This window comes from Panicum virgatum, chromosome 8N (genome assembly GCF_016808335.1).
Source record: "Panicum virgatum strain AP13 chromosome 8N, P.virgatum_v5, whole genome shotgun sequence".
NCBI lineage: Eukaryota > Viridiplantae > Streptophyta > Magnoliopsida > Poales > Poaceae > Panicum > Panicum virgatum.
In genome coordinates, this window is record NC_053152.1 from 731345 (window position 1) to 744210 (window position 12866).

Here is a 12866-nt window from a genome sequence, read left to right on the forward strand (position 1 = left end):
GCACATATACACACATACATATGCACACATATAAGTTATTTTCCAAAAAGAAATGCATAATTTGAAATTCTCTTGTTTATTAAGCATGAAATCATGTTTAAGATTTCTTGATTAGTATTTTAAAACTCTGAGATGTCACACCGCCCCGCAGCGGGGCGACCAGGTCCCGGCCGCCCGGCAACGGGGTGGCCGGGGTATATTCCTGTAAATTTCGAAAACGAAAATATTTTTTTAAAAAAATGAAAATAAAAAATAAAAAAATAAAAAAACCACCCTCCTCATGGGCCGCCAACCCGCGATCAAAAGAGGAGGAGAGGAAGGAAGGAAATGGCGATGGCGACCAACACTCCACTCCTCGTCTCCTCCTGCAACGGCTGCCGCCCCTATCCACACCGCCACCGCCACTTCCCCAAGCCTAACGCGCTGCCCCCTCTCCGCTCCTCCCTGCGCACCACCCCGGCCGCCTCCCTCATCCCCCTCCCGCGCCGCCGCCGGAATGTCAGTGCGGCCTACGGCGACGACGACATGGACGACGACTTTGGGGACTTCGACGCCGACAACGAGCAGGACTACAACGTCGACTACGACCGCCTTCTCGCGCCCGTCAAGCCGCCGCCGCTGTCTTCGCTGCACGGGGAGGAGGGGGACATCGCCATGGTCGCCGCCGACAGCTTCATCTCCACGTAGGACTCCGCCTCCGACACCGTCGTAGACTACTGAAAGTGAACAGGTGCTCTAGCCTAAGAGGGGGAGGGGGTGAATTAGACACTCTAAAAACTTAGACCTATGGCTCCAACTAGATTGCACAAAACTTAAACTAAAACATGCTATCTAGATGTGCAACTAGGTTGTTCTAGATTGAAACCCCTATCCCAAAAAAGTTTAGCAACCTATAACCTTTCCTATCAAAAAACTATTCTATGAAAGTAAAGGCACACAAATTGCTAGTATGAAATGCGGAAGTTTAAATAGCGGGATAGGAGATAGCAAACTTTTGATGCGGGTGTTTATCCCGTGGTTCGGTTAGCCACAAAGGCACACCTACATCCACGTTGTTGTAGCACTCACTAAGAGTATTGCTACTCGGCCACCAAGTCTCTTCCGTGAACACAATCACGGTCACCTTGGCACCGGGTTCCACTAAGGAGCTTCTCCACAAAGGATGGGGGTCTCCACGTCCCCCACACAAAGATGTCGTCGCCGCTCCACACCAAGTCGGAGGGTCAATGACGTTGCCGGCGAGCTTCACGCTCCAAGGTGCCGGCGCACCAAGCTCTTGTTTTGGTTCGCTAATGAACCACAGCACAAAGGCTTGAAGCCTTGCAATCTCACTCACTAAGAGCTAATCCTTTACACAACACTCTCAAAGTGTGCTAAGGGCTAAGGATATGATCTTGATGCTTTTGTATGGCTTGGAGATGTTCTTGGGTGTGTGTGGGATGTCCAGCAACTACAGCAAACTTTAAATGGCCGGGGTGATGCATATATATAGGCCACCAAGTCTTGTAGCCGTTGCTCCAACGGTCAGCAGAAAATCTGCGTATCATCGGATGAACCGATGCCTCTGGCATGGGTAGCGTCGGTTCATCCGGTCACTCTAAGCACGAAGTAGCCGTTGAACTTTTGACTGCTGACACAGTGACCACCGGTTGAACCGATGCTTGCCCGTCGGTTGAACCGGTCACTCATAGTCTTTTTCTCTTCTGCTGACGTCAATGCACCGACGCAATAGTCCGATGCACCGTCGGTTGAACCGGTGCTGAAGAAACTTCTCCTGGGCACTTGACATCGTCTCTGGTACACAGTACACCCAATGCACCGATGCCCTTTCTTGGACCGTCGGTTCAACCGGTGCCTATAGGCTGACTTGGCTTCGATTCCCTTCTACACCAATCATCATAGCGTCGGTTCTTCCGACAAGCGTCGGATGCGCCGATGCTTAGATATCGGTTCTTCCGGTGCTCCTGATCCGAAGAGCTTTCAGGGCGCTGCCCTGAGACCGGCGAGGGGCGGCTCCCCCTCGACCCCCGTCCGCTAACCGCGTTTTTTTTTGAATCTATAGCTTAGCTTGTACGTTGCCCTAGTGGTACAAATATTGACTATCATAAAATAGGAATAGATGTGCATAGGTTTCTGTTTTTTACTTCTACAAAAGGCTGTCGTATGCTTTTATGTGTTAATTAGCAGGATTGGTAGAAAGTATAGATGGTGACCTCTTACAGCAGAAAATTTACAATCAGGATGCTACGAGGGACTAACACGCTGTTACAGCAGAGAAACAAGATGTATTACAGACTAAGATTGATTAGGGGATAGCAGCATATGGTTGGGTGGCCTATCTTTGAACCATACTGAGAACACACTTCTCCCAGAATATCCTTGTTTCTGAAGAGCCTGGATCTTTTTCATTCCAGTCTTCCAGGTTGTCCAGATCAGTTGAATTAGAGATGTCTGCCTAGGATCCTGTATTATCCTGCTTTGCTTACCCTTAATCAGTGAGCTTCTATTTGGTCAGCTTTAACTTTTAACTCGATTCCTCCCTGGAATGTGAAGCGTGGTTGTTGTTAATACATAACACGTATTAAAGGTTTATTCGTATTGTTTATGTACAGCATAGTTTGACACTGGTACATTGCTTCTTCATGTTGTGAATGTATGATACAGTAAGAATTTGTGCTTGTGGCCTTGTGATTTTCATATTCAGAATATATGTCTCATGTTGTTTCGCATTGCAGGTTTTCTTAACCAAACACTACAGAAACAGGCGCGCTGATGACCCAGACTTTTTCCTTGATTTTGAGGAGATATATGTTATTGACTCGAAAACAAAGTCAATCACAAGAGCGAAAGTTGTGGTAAGATATTCTGTATCTAGTTCCATATATACGATTCAAACAATACTTCTTTTGATACACGAGGTGTGTTCTGAAGAATTTTGGAGTAATTCTCCCTCTGTTTAATGATGTTTGAGATACTTGCACATGACACCAATATCCAAATAAATAAAGGAAGTATCTACTTAGGTCACCGATATCCATCCATGTTTAACAGGTTAGCGTTCCTGAAGGAAAGAAAAGAGATAGGCGAAACGACCTGCTACTGATACGTGATGGTGGGGAGTCTTTTAGAATAATCGACAAGGTAGTCTGCTTGCTTCTGATATCTAGCCTTCTGTTTCGTTAAAGTGGGATCCACTCCAATAGTAATTGTGGGTGGCTAATGATATGATCACTGTATGTCTGTATCAGACTAAAAGGGATGACGCCACCACTGTCATCCAAAGAGAAGAGTGGGCAAAGTCAAGGCAAGATGTGGAGAAGCATTTCAGGAAGCTCAGAGATTTCGACTACTCAAATTGGTTCTGAAGAAACAGTTGTTGCAGAGAAGAATGGAATGCAGAGATTTTGCTGACTCTGCTGCTGGTTGAATAGAGCAGGCTACTGGTGTGATCAAGTGAGAGATGCCACCTTGGAGTAGATAGGTTGTTGTAACATTAGTTGTAGCAAGTAGAGTGTGTGCCGTATAGGGATCGCAGTATGTAGGCACAAAGATTGAGATCCTGGTGATTGTGCTACTCCTTCTCTGCAGATTTGCGCTCTTTTGATGGACCTCAGTTGATCCGAAGGAAATTTGTTTTGAAATCTTCCTATGAAATTCTGTTGCTCCGGCCCTTATTGTTAGAAAAAACAGACTGTTGCAACAGAGGGAAAAACATGGCAATAACGTGAGAAGAAATGCCGCTATAGCAGAAGAAAAACAAGAAAAAAGTAGAGAGTCGGGGTGTTGCGAGAATCGAACTCGCGACCTCTCGCACCCGAAGCGAGAATCATACCACTAGACCAAACACCCTGTTGGCTTTATTGCTGATAACTAAAGATATTAGATGTTTGCGCCACATGACCCAAATTTGTTTGGAAATGTCCCATACCGCGCAAAATCCTTGCACTATAATAACTAAAGCACAAGAAAAAAATATAAGAGAAAACTTGAGTCATAATCTTTTAGGGTTACAATGCGATACGATACAAGGGAATGGTTGATGATATGGATGTCTCTATATATGGGAGAGGGAGACAGCCATGCTGATACTGATACACAACAGAAGCAGAGCAGTACTAGCCAGTAGGGAGGTCGGAGATGCCCGTGAGAGGCAGGCAGGGATCGGAGTTTGGAGGCACGTACAGCTCACGCCCCCACGAGAGCTTGTTGTATGCTTATTATGTAGCCAACAAAGCACACAAGAACACAAGCGAATAATAATAATGAACGATCAATCTTTCTTCTCTTTTCCCCACCATGCGTATTCATATCCATCCTGCACGCGCGCTTTTGGAACTTATCAATCACGACACACGTACATATATACGCGCTTGTTTGCGTCGCCACGCAATGCAAAGCATCTATCTATCTCTCCGTCTCTCTCTTCGATCTAGCTTAAACCCTCCCCAATGATGAATTGGTGATGATCTACCTTTTTGGGTGCCTGAAAGCTACTCCTCCACCATATTCAAAGCTCCATATATGGTTTACAGGTTTAGTGTCTCGGATGCATGATTGTGAATGAAACCGTGTTGACGCACGCACGCAAGCATGGGCCACACAGAAAGAAAGAAAGAAAGAAAAGCAGCTACCGGAGAATCTCGATGTAGAATTAACAATAGTATCATTGCATCAATTGTTACTAGCAAAAAAGATGGGGAAGGAAAAATGATCGAGAGGTTCAATATTTATTTGCAGGTAAATTTTCTACCAATGCATGCATGGCAACAATCAGCAAGCAAATGAGTAATAAGTTTCAGCAGTAGAGGCTCAAACCCTACTATAGCTAGTTGCGAAAGTACAACAAATTTAGGCACTACAAGAACAACTTAAACCCGATTGATGAACACAGCAAAAAAGTACTTAGTAACTAACTTGTAAAAATTAAGCATGCATATCGAACCTTTGTCTTAGGATACTCCAGCATCCACTGTGTATGTCATGTGCACCCCAATGATCGATCAGTAGTACTCAGTACAGTACAGTCTACTGATCTTTGAGAAAGGGAAAAATAAGGGAGATCATATTTGTCTGCTACTTAGTCGTCCTTATATAACACTATCCTGAGGAGCTCCTGCATTATTCCTGACATACTCTGGGGATGCTAAGAGAGAACGAGGGAGATATGTCAGGAAAGGGGAAGAAACTCCAACTTCTACGCTCCATTACAAAGTCGGATGCGGTAATTTCTACTGAACAACACTATATATTTCTCTGGTTTATGCGCCATTTAATGAGAAGTGTGGACAAAGACGTAGGAAAATTTCAGTTTCAGTTTGCTGGAAACTCGATATTTTACCGTGAGCAATGCAGGCAAACAAGACGTCAATCCTGGTAGATGCGTCGAAATACATCAAGGAACTCAAGGACAAGGTTGAAGAAGCATCCACCGTTGCTTCAGCAGCTGACAGTAGCAGCTCCGGTTCTGGCAGCGCCGTGGCAGCAACAGTACGCACATAATACGTTACGTTTTTGCCTGTGGTTGCAGAGGCAGTTGCACACAATTTTTAAGTGTGTGCACAAGTGAAGTGAATCATCAATATAATTAATCATCTTCGTTGATCCATGCATGTACATGTATTCGATCTGTGCAGCAGGTGAGCGTCTCGTCAGTGGATCTGGATAACAACAGCAGCAACAGTAGTAGCAGGAGAGGCTTCCGGATCAACGTGTCGATGGCAAGGAGCCGGGCGGGGCTGCTGGTGTCCGTGCTGGAGGCCTTGGAGGACCTCGGCATCGACGTCCTGGACGCCGACGTCTCCTGCGCCGACGACACCGCCTTCCGCCTCGAGGCGCTGGGATCAGGTCAGGGTCAGGGCCAGCAGCAGGCTGCAAGTGGAAGCGTGGATGAGCAAAAGGTTCGCCAGGCGGTGTTGCAGGCCATCAACAAATGCATCAACGATGACGACGAGTAACAACAGAAGACTATGAAAGAAACCTGAACATTGCCATTGGTCCTTGGAGCTCATGCAAGAGCAAGCTTGGCCAAGGAATTCGATCGTCAAGTTAAAGCTAGTTTTAATTTCTGTCGTTCCTCAGCATGGTTAATAATTTCACAACGAAACACGCTTCCTGTGTGTTGCAGTTGCAAATTTTCTACCCAATGCAAATTAACACGCTTCCTCAGCATTGGCCAAGGAAGCAAGTCTCTGTAATAGCATTTTCTACCCAATGCAAATTAACACTTTCCTGTGTGTTGCAGTTGCAAATTTGCAATATAATGCATGGATGCTTCAGAGTTTCAGACATATATATCCATGTACACGTATCACTCGATCAAAAGTCAAAACTAATTAAGCAAGAGCTCTTCTACACATCCTCGATCTATGCTTCATGGGGATCCGATTTAGTTGTCGTCGTCGTCATCTTGGCGGCCAGCAGCGCCCGGGTGATCTCCACGCACAGCCCGGCGTTCCTGACGGCGAACTCGTCGTACTCCGGCGAGAACACCACCTGCTCCGCGTGCTCCACCACGGTTTCCATGGCGCGCTCCCTCAGCACCGCGCTTGAGCTCAGATCGGCCACCTCCAGCGTCCGCAGCGCGTTCCGGGGCTCCACGCGCGCCGCCAGCCTCGCCTCGCAGGCCCGCCGCAGGAACGCGACGTCGTACTTGTCGGCGGCGACGAGAAGCGCGTGCAGCTGGCGCTCCGGCAGGTCCTGGTCGAGGGCGCCGGTGTATAGGAAGGCGAGGAGGAGGGAGAGCTCGCCGTGGGAGAGCTCAGGGAGGGAGAAGGAGTCGCCGGCGGGGGCCTTGCAGTGCTCGTCGCCGGACAGCATGTGCCGGAACACCTCCGACCTCGCGGCCTGTGTTGGAAAATTTGGTGAGTTGGGCTGAATTGGAACTTTATTACTGGAGGCCCATCATCAGGCTAAAAGACCCGACCCACTTACCAGGATGGCCTTGTGGGCTGGGATTGGGGGCCCAGTGCCAGGTTTCACGACGATGTCGGTGTGGATTCCCTCCTTCCACGCCAGCGCCAAGCCGTGCTCAAGGAAGGCGGCTCTCTGGTTGGTCTTCTCCGCCCTGTCTCTCATCTCCTTCACCTGCTCCCATGCATCTCTCATTCCCTGCATTCAATCAGCACAAAATGAATTCTGTCATCAAATCCCTTCAATTTAGTCACAAGTTGTTCAACGCAGCATTAATGCTGCTAAACAAAACCAAGTTATAAAATGATAGGAGGTTTTTGGAACATGAGAGACCTGAATAAAACAGGCGGATATGAATGCTTGAAGAACTTTATTAATCTTAACTTTCTGGACTTTGTTGGAATTCAAGAAACAAAAAAGGATTCTTTCCATCAACCCTATTTAGAGGGTATTAGGAAAAACTTTAACTGGAATTTCTTGCCTGCTAGGGGTACTGCTGGAGGTGTCCTGGTGGGTATCAATAGCAGCAAATTTGATATTCTTTCTTGGGATATTATAAACTTTTGTGTGGCTGTGCATATTAGAAATAGTTGTGACAACTTCTCTTGGAGGTTAGTCACAGTTTATGATTCAGCTTATGATGAACACAAACAAGAGTTCCTGGAGGAGCTGCACAATATCATGGAAAACTGGGATGGTCCTACCCTCTTGGGTGGTGACTTTAATTTGATTCGGTCTATCTCTGACAAGAACAATGATAATATTAATTACCATTGGTCTGACTCCTTCAATGACTGGATTAACTAGTGGAATTTGATTGAAATTAAGAATCCTTCTAGAACCTATACTTGGACTAATAATCAAGAGCAACCAGTTATGGCTGTGCTTGACAGGGTTTTAACCACCACTGATCTTGAGGCTCATTATCCTCTAATCTCTGTTAAGGCCATTCCTAGAGTGGGAAGTGATCATGTACCTCTGGTAGTTAATTTTGGAACTAGCCATAACCCCAAACCTTACCTATTTCGTTTTGAAAAGTGGTGGTTAACCCAAGAAGGTTTTCATGACTTAGTCAGGAATTCCTGGAATCTACCTTGTCATGAAACTAACCCCTTGGACACCTGGCACTGTAAGCTAAAAAGGCTCAGGCAACATTTAAAAGGATGGTCTTTAAATGTTAATGCTGACTTGAAGAAGAAAAAACAGAGCCTCCTCCAGGAGTTTGACATTTTGGATGTTTTCTCTGAGACTAATTCCCTTGAGGAGGAAGATAGAGAAAGAATGAGAAATATCTCTAGAGAACTTGACCACATTTGGAGTGTGGAAGAAATCAAAGCCAAACAAAGATCTAGAGACAGAAATATTAGTGAGGGGGATAGGAATACTGCCTATTTCCAAGCCCTTGCTAATCAAAGGCATAGGAAGAAGAAGATAGGCTTTCTGCAGGGCCCTGAAGGTGAAACTTCTGACAATAGGGAGATGTTGGATATAACTACTAGTTTTTACAAACATCTGTTTGGATATGATTCTAAGCCTGACATCCACCTAGGACCTTCTTTCTGGAAACCGGAGGAGAAAGTAACAGTTGAGGAAAACACAGCCCTTGATGCTCCTTTATCTGAAGAGGAGATCAAATTTGCCATTTTCAGTTCTTATGCTGATGGGGCCCCTGGCCCTGATGGCTTCCCTTTTCTGTTTTACCAGAATTTCTGGGATCTAATCAAACCTGACTTTATGGCTCTGGTTAGACTCTTTGAAAATAATAACCTGAATATGACTAGATTAAACTATGTCATGCTAACACTCATCCCCAAGGAGGAGAATGCATCTGAAATGAGGAAGTTCAGACCAATTGCCCTGATAAATTGTAGTTTCAAAATTTTCAGCAAGGCTCTGAATAATAGGTTAACCAGAATCATTGACAGATTGATTTCTCCAAATCAAACTGCCTTTATTAAAGGCAGATACATCTTGGAAAGTGTAGTTGCAGCCCATGAGATTATTCATGAAGTTGCTAGGAAAAAAGAAGCTGGAATTATCTTGAAAATTGATTATGAAAAGGCCTATGATAGGGTCAATTGGAATTTTCTTTTAGAAGTTCTAAAGTTTAGAGGCTTTAGTGAAAAATGGATTAACTGGATTACCAGTTTGACTTAGGGTGGTCCAGTATGTGTGAGATTGAATGATGAAAATGGTCCCTATTTCTCTGTTGGCAAAGGTTTAAGGCAAGGAGACCCATTATCTCCCTTGCTTTTCAACCTAGTCGTAGATGTTTTTACTAAAATATTGACTAAAGCTGCCAATCAAGGCATAATTAGTGGCCTGTTAACAGACCTTTTTGAAGGAGGCATTGTTAGTCTGCAATATGCAGATGATACAATCCTTTTTTCTCCAAAATGACCTCCTCCAGGCTGCCCATTTTAAGTGGATCTTAGCCTGCTTTGAGAAACTGTCTGGTATGAAAATTAACTATAACAAGAGTGACCTTCTCTCCCTGGGCATATCTGAAGAGGACAAGCTGGCTTTAGCCAGATGCTTCTGCTGTAATATTGGAAGCTTCCCCATTAAGTATTTGGGGGTTCCTCTGCACTTTAACAAACTTAAGAGAGAAGATATTCAACCTATAGTGGATAAGCTAATGAATAGAGTGGCTGGTTGGAAAGGCAAGTTACTTTCTAGTGCAGGCAAGTTGACCCTCCTTAGATCATGTTTATCAAGTATACCAATTTATCTCCTCTCTGTCATCAAATTCCCCAAGTGGGCCATTGAGAATATTAATTCTCATATGGCTAATTTCCTCTGGAGTGACCAGAATGGTAAACAAAAGTACCATCTCTCTAATTTCCAGAGTCTGACATAGAGAAAGGAGTTTGGTGGGTGGGGTATCTTGGATCTTGGCTGCCTGAACATGTGTCTCCTTGCTGCTTGGATTAACAGATATCACTTAGGTGATCACCCCATCTGGAAATCTATCATAGATCATAAATATGAGACAACAGAACCTAATGTCTTTTGTTGTCCTGAGAAAGGAGCTTCTCCTTTTTGGAAAGGAGTGTTATGGGCAAGTAAAGCTGCAAAATTAGGTGTGTCCTGGAAAGTAGGAAATGGTAAAACCATTAGGTTTTGGGAAGATCATTGGTTTGGTAACTGCAGTCTTACAATTCAGTTTTGGGACCTTTATGTCCTTGCTGAGCAGACTAATAAGTGCATTGCAGATCTTTGGGATGGGGGACAACTCTTAATCTCTTTTAGGCGAAGGGTTTCACCGAGACTGATGAGAATGTGGCTGGACCTGGTTGCTATTGCAGAGTCCATCTCCTACTCTGATGACTGTGATGCCATCGTTTGGGGTTTTCATGGAAGCTCCAAATTCTCGGTCCAGGCTATATATAAGACTATTAGCTTTAGGGCCCTCACCCCAGTGTTTACTCCTAGCATTTGGACTATTATTGTCCCTCCACGGGTCCATATCTTCCTTTGGTTGCTAGCCAATAATAAGATTTTCACCAGAGACAATCTAGCCAATCGAAAACGAGTGGATGATTTAAATTGCCTCTTCTGTACTGAACCTGAAACGGTTCATCACCTGTTTTTTAGTGCGTTGTGGCTAAGGTCTGCTGGGCTTACCTGGTTGATATTTTTGACATTGATCTTGGTTTTGATTTTGAATCAGTGGCCCGTTGGTGGGTCAGTAACTCTAGACACAAGATTATGAATTGCTGTTCTTCCGCACTTATGTGGAGCTTATGGAAATCCCGCAATGAGATTTGTTTTCAGGGCAAAACTTGGATGGGGGAGAAGCTGATCATAAGAAGAATGGTGAACATGTTGCAAAACTGGCGAATTCTCTTCTCGGATGGCAACTGGAACTTGCTGAATCAAGTCCTGGTTCGTTTAAACAACAAACTGAATCAACCGCTGGCGCTACTGGGTACAAGCTCGACGACTCTACCTCATTCACCCTTGATGGCGGTGAGCAGATCAAGTTTGGATCTGTTCCCTGGAAGGCAGGACTCTACAATTGCAATTGGAGGCGCCACTGAACTGCCAAGTCTACCTCAGTCGCCTAGAGTTCCTGGATTGACTGTCACACCTTGCTTGTAATAAGTAGATACTTTTCCGTTTGCTTTTCTTTGCTCCGTGTGAGCCTACACTTTTACACGCTTAAACTTCTAATGCTGGCTTTGTTTCAGTGAAATAAAGCGGGGAAACCTTTTCTCTAAAAAAAATCCCTTCAATTTCTAGCACCCTGACCTTACTCACACTAGCTACTACTTAAACATGGATCAAGCAGAAAACAGCAGGGAATGAGAATCAAGGAGAATTTACTCTGCATTGCATAGCAGAAGAGGCTAAACTGTTGCTGAAACAAACTTTAAGCATCGATTCGCATCCACGTCAATTTTAGAAAAGAAAACCTTTGAAATGAAGCATAAGTCGTCCTGCGATTGTGACATGCAGCTAACTAGTAGGAGGCAAACAATGCTATCAAACCGAACGTCAGTGAACCATCACATCTTACAACGAACAAAGGGTGGAACCTAATACTAAAATTCAGATTTGCAACAATTCTAGCCTTTAATTACCTTGTTTGAGCTTCCAAAGTCAATCAAGATTCTAAGTGGAAGCGCATATACAGTTGCAATAAGAAACATAAAAAACCATAAGGAGCAAATTAAGTTAGGAGTTCTTACCTTGTTTGAGCTGTTAAGCTTGGATGGCCCGTGGGAGTTGACAGAACCATGGCCACCATCTTCTCGCTCCTCATCCTTGTTCAGGAATCCGATGATGGCTTTGGCACCTTCATGGCAAGGGCCACAGATAGCGTTCCTCGGAAGCCTGTACATGGTGGCCATGGGGCTGCAGATGCAGCAATCCATGATTCTGCGACCTCTGCTGATTCCTCCTTTCCTTCCTTTCCTTCGCTTCGTCGTCGTCGTCCTCCCTCTGCTTCTGCTTCTGCTTCTGCAACTGCAATGATGCTAACAACAAGCTGTTCTCCATTGCTTTGCGTTGGGTGAGGGTATAAGAATGAAGGGAGGAAGAGGCAGCAGGAAAGGATGGTGTGCTGCTATTTCTTTTTCCAGAACTGGTATGCGGTGGTTGCTGACTGAGACAATCAGGGGAATAAAAATCCTCCTGATTTTCTTAAATATGTGCAAGTCATGAATGTACTCGGTGCATTGACACTCTTTTCGTGTTCTTTCGTGTCAGGTACATTGACAAAACTGACCTCGGCCGGGTCTCCTTGATTTTTTTTTGAGCAAATACTCCTCCATTTTGAAATGGAATGATTGTTAGAATAGCAGTACAACAACCAATCATGCAGAAATGTTAGTAATATTGCAGTTAGACACAGCACAAAGATTTCAGTCCCATACCAGAAAGAAGGAATGTATGATGCTAATAAAGCAAGAGCAGACATTGTCTTTTTGGATTTTCGTTTTATTTAGTGCAAGGTTTGGTACAATTGTCTAATGATGGCTACCTAGAACAGCCTGTTCATGCACTCTACCGTAGAGGCTAGTCATTGTTCAAACTAACTAAGGGCTTTACGGCATAATTAGTGCAAATGAAGATCTTAACAGGCCCCCCAAAAGTACTCAGCACCGCTTGTAGATTACTGACACCAAAGTTCTAAATTCATTAGTGTGTTTTTAGTGGTACGGTTCCTGTGCGGCTGAAGACTCTGGCTACTTCTATAGTTTTCGCATAATAATTTTTTTATTTAAAAGTTTCCTCGCAAAATGGAAGTTGAGGTCAACGAAGTTCCTCTCAAGGTATAAGTAGGTATCAGACTTAAATTCAGACAAAATGATGATTACATGATCATATTTTTTAAAACGAATGATTACATGATTATAAGATGAATGGAGAGAATTATGCATGCGCCAGATGGTTGAGAGGGACTTTGCAACTTGCTAATTAAAAGAGACTTGTTTGGGGGAACTGAAAGG

General features: G+C 44.5%; 3 protein-coding genes and 1 non-coding gene across 5 annotated transcripts; 2 read left to right on the forward strand and 2 right to left on the reverse strand.

The window, feature by feature from the left end:
* Positions 1 to 324: 324 nt before the first annotated feature.
* LOC120686250 lies at positions 325 to 711 on the forward strand. Its single transcript, XM_039968429.1, has one exon. It carries the CDS (start codon positions 328 to 330, stop codon positions 685 to 687), a length of 360 nt encoding a protein of 119 aa, XP_039824363.1. The 5' UTR covers positions 325 to 327; the 3' UTR covers positions 688 to 711.
* A 3066-nt stretch (positions 712 to 3777) lies between these two features.
* On the reverse strand, positions 3778 to 3849 carry TRNAP-CGG. The gene has a single exon. It is a non-coding gene; the product is annotated as a tRNA-Pro (tRNA).
* Positions 3850 to 5061: 1212 nt separating this feature from the next.
* LOC120686249 lies at positions 5062 to 6248 on the forward strand. 2 transcript variants are annotated; one of them, XM_039968427.1, is made up of 3 exons: positions 5062 to 5221; positions 5353 to 5487; positions 5634 to 6248. In XM_039968427.1, exons 1-3 carry the CDS (start codon positions 5141 to 5143, stop codon positions 5952 to 5954), a joined length of 537 nt encoding a protein of 178 aa, XP_039824361.1. In that variant the 5' UTR covers positions 5062 to 5140; the 3' UTR covers positions 5955 to 6248. The 2 variants fall into 2 exon arrangements, with proteins under 2 accessions (XP_039824361.1, XP_039824362.1); XM_039968428.1 differs by having other exon boundaries at positions 5637 to 6248.
* LOC120686247 (BTB/POZ domain-containing protein At1g01640-like) lies at positions 6190 to 12419 on the reverse strand. Its single transcript, XM_039968426.1, has 3 exons — positions 11604 to 12419; positions 6931 to 7107; positions 6190 to 6843 (listed from the first exon to the last, which is right to left on the reverse strand). Exons 1-3 carry the CDS (start codon positions 11787 to 11789, stop codon positions 6364 to 6366), a joined length of 843 nt encoding a protein of 280 aa, XP_039824360.1. The 5' UTR covers positions 11790 to 12419; the 3' UTR covers positions 6190 to 6363.
* Between the last annotated feature and the right edge of the window lie 447 nt (positions 12420 to 12866).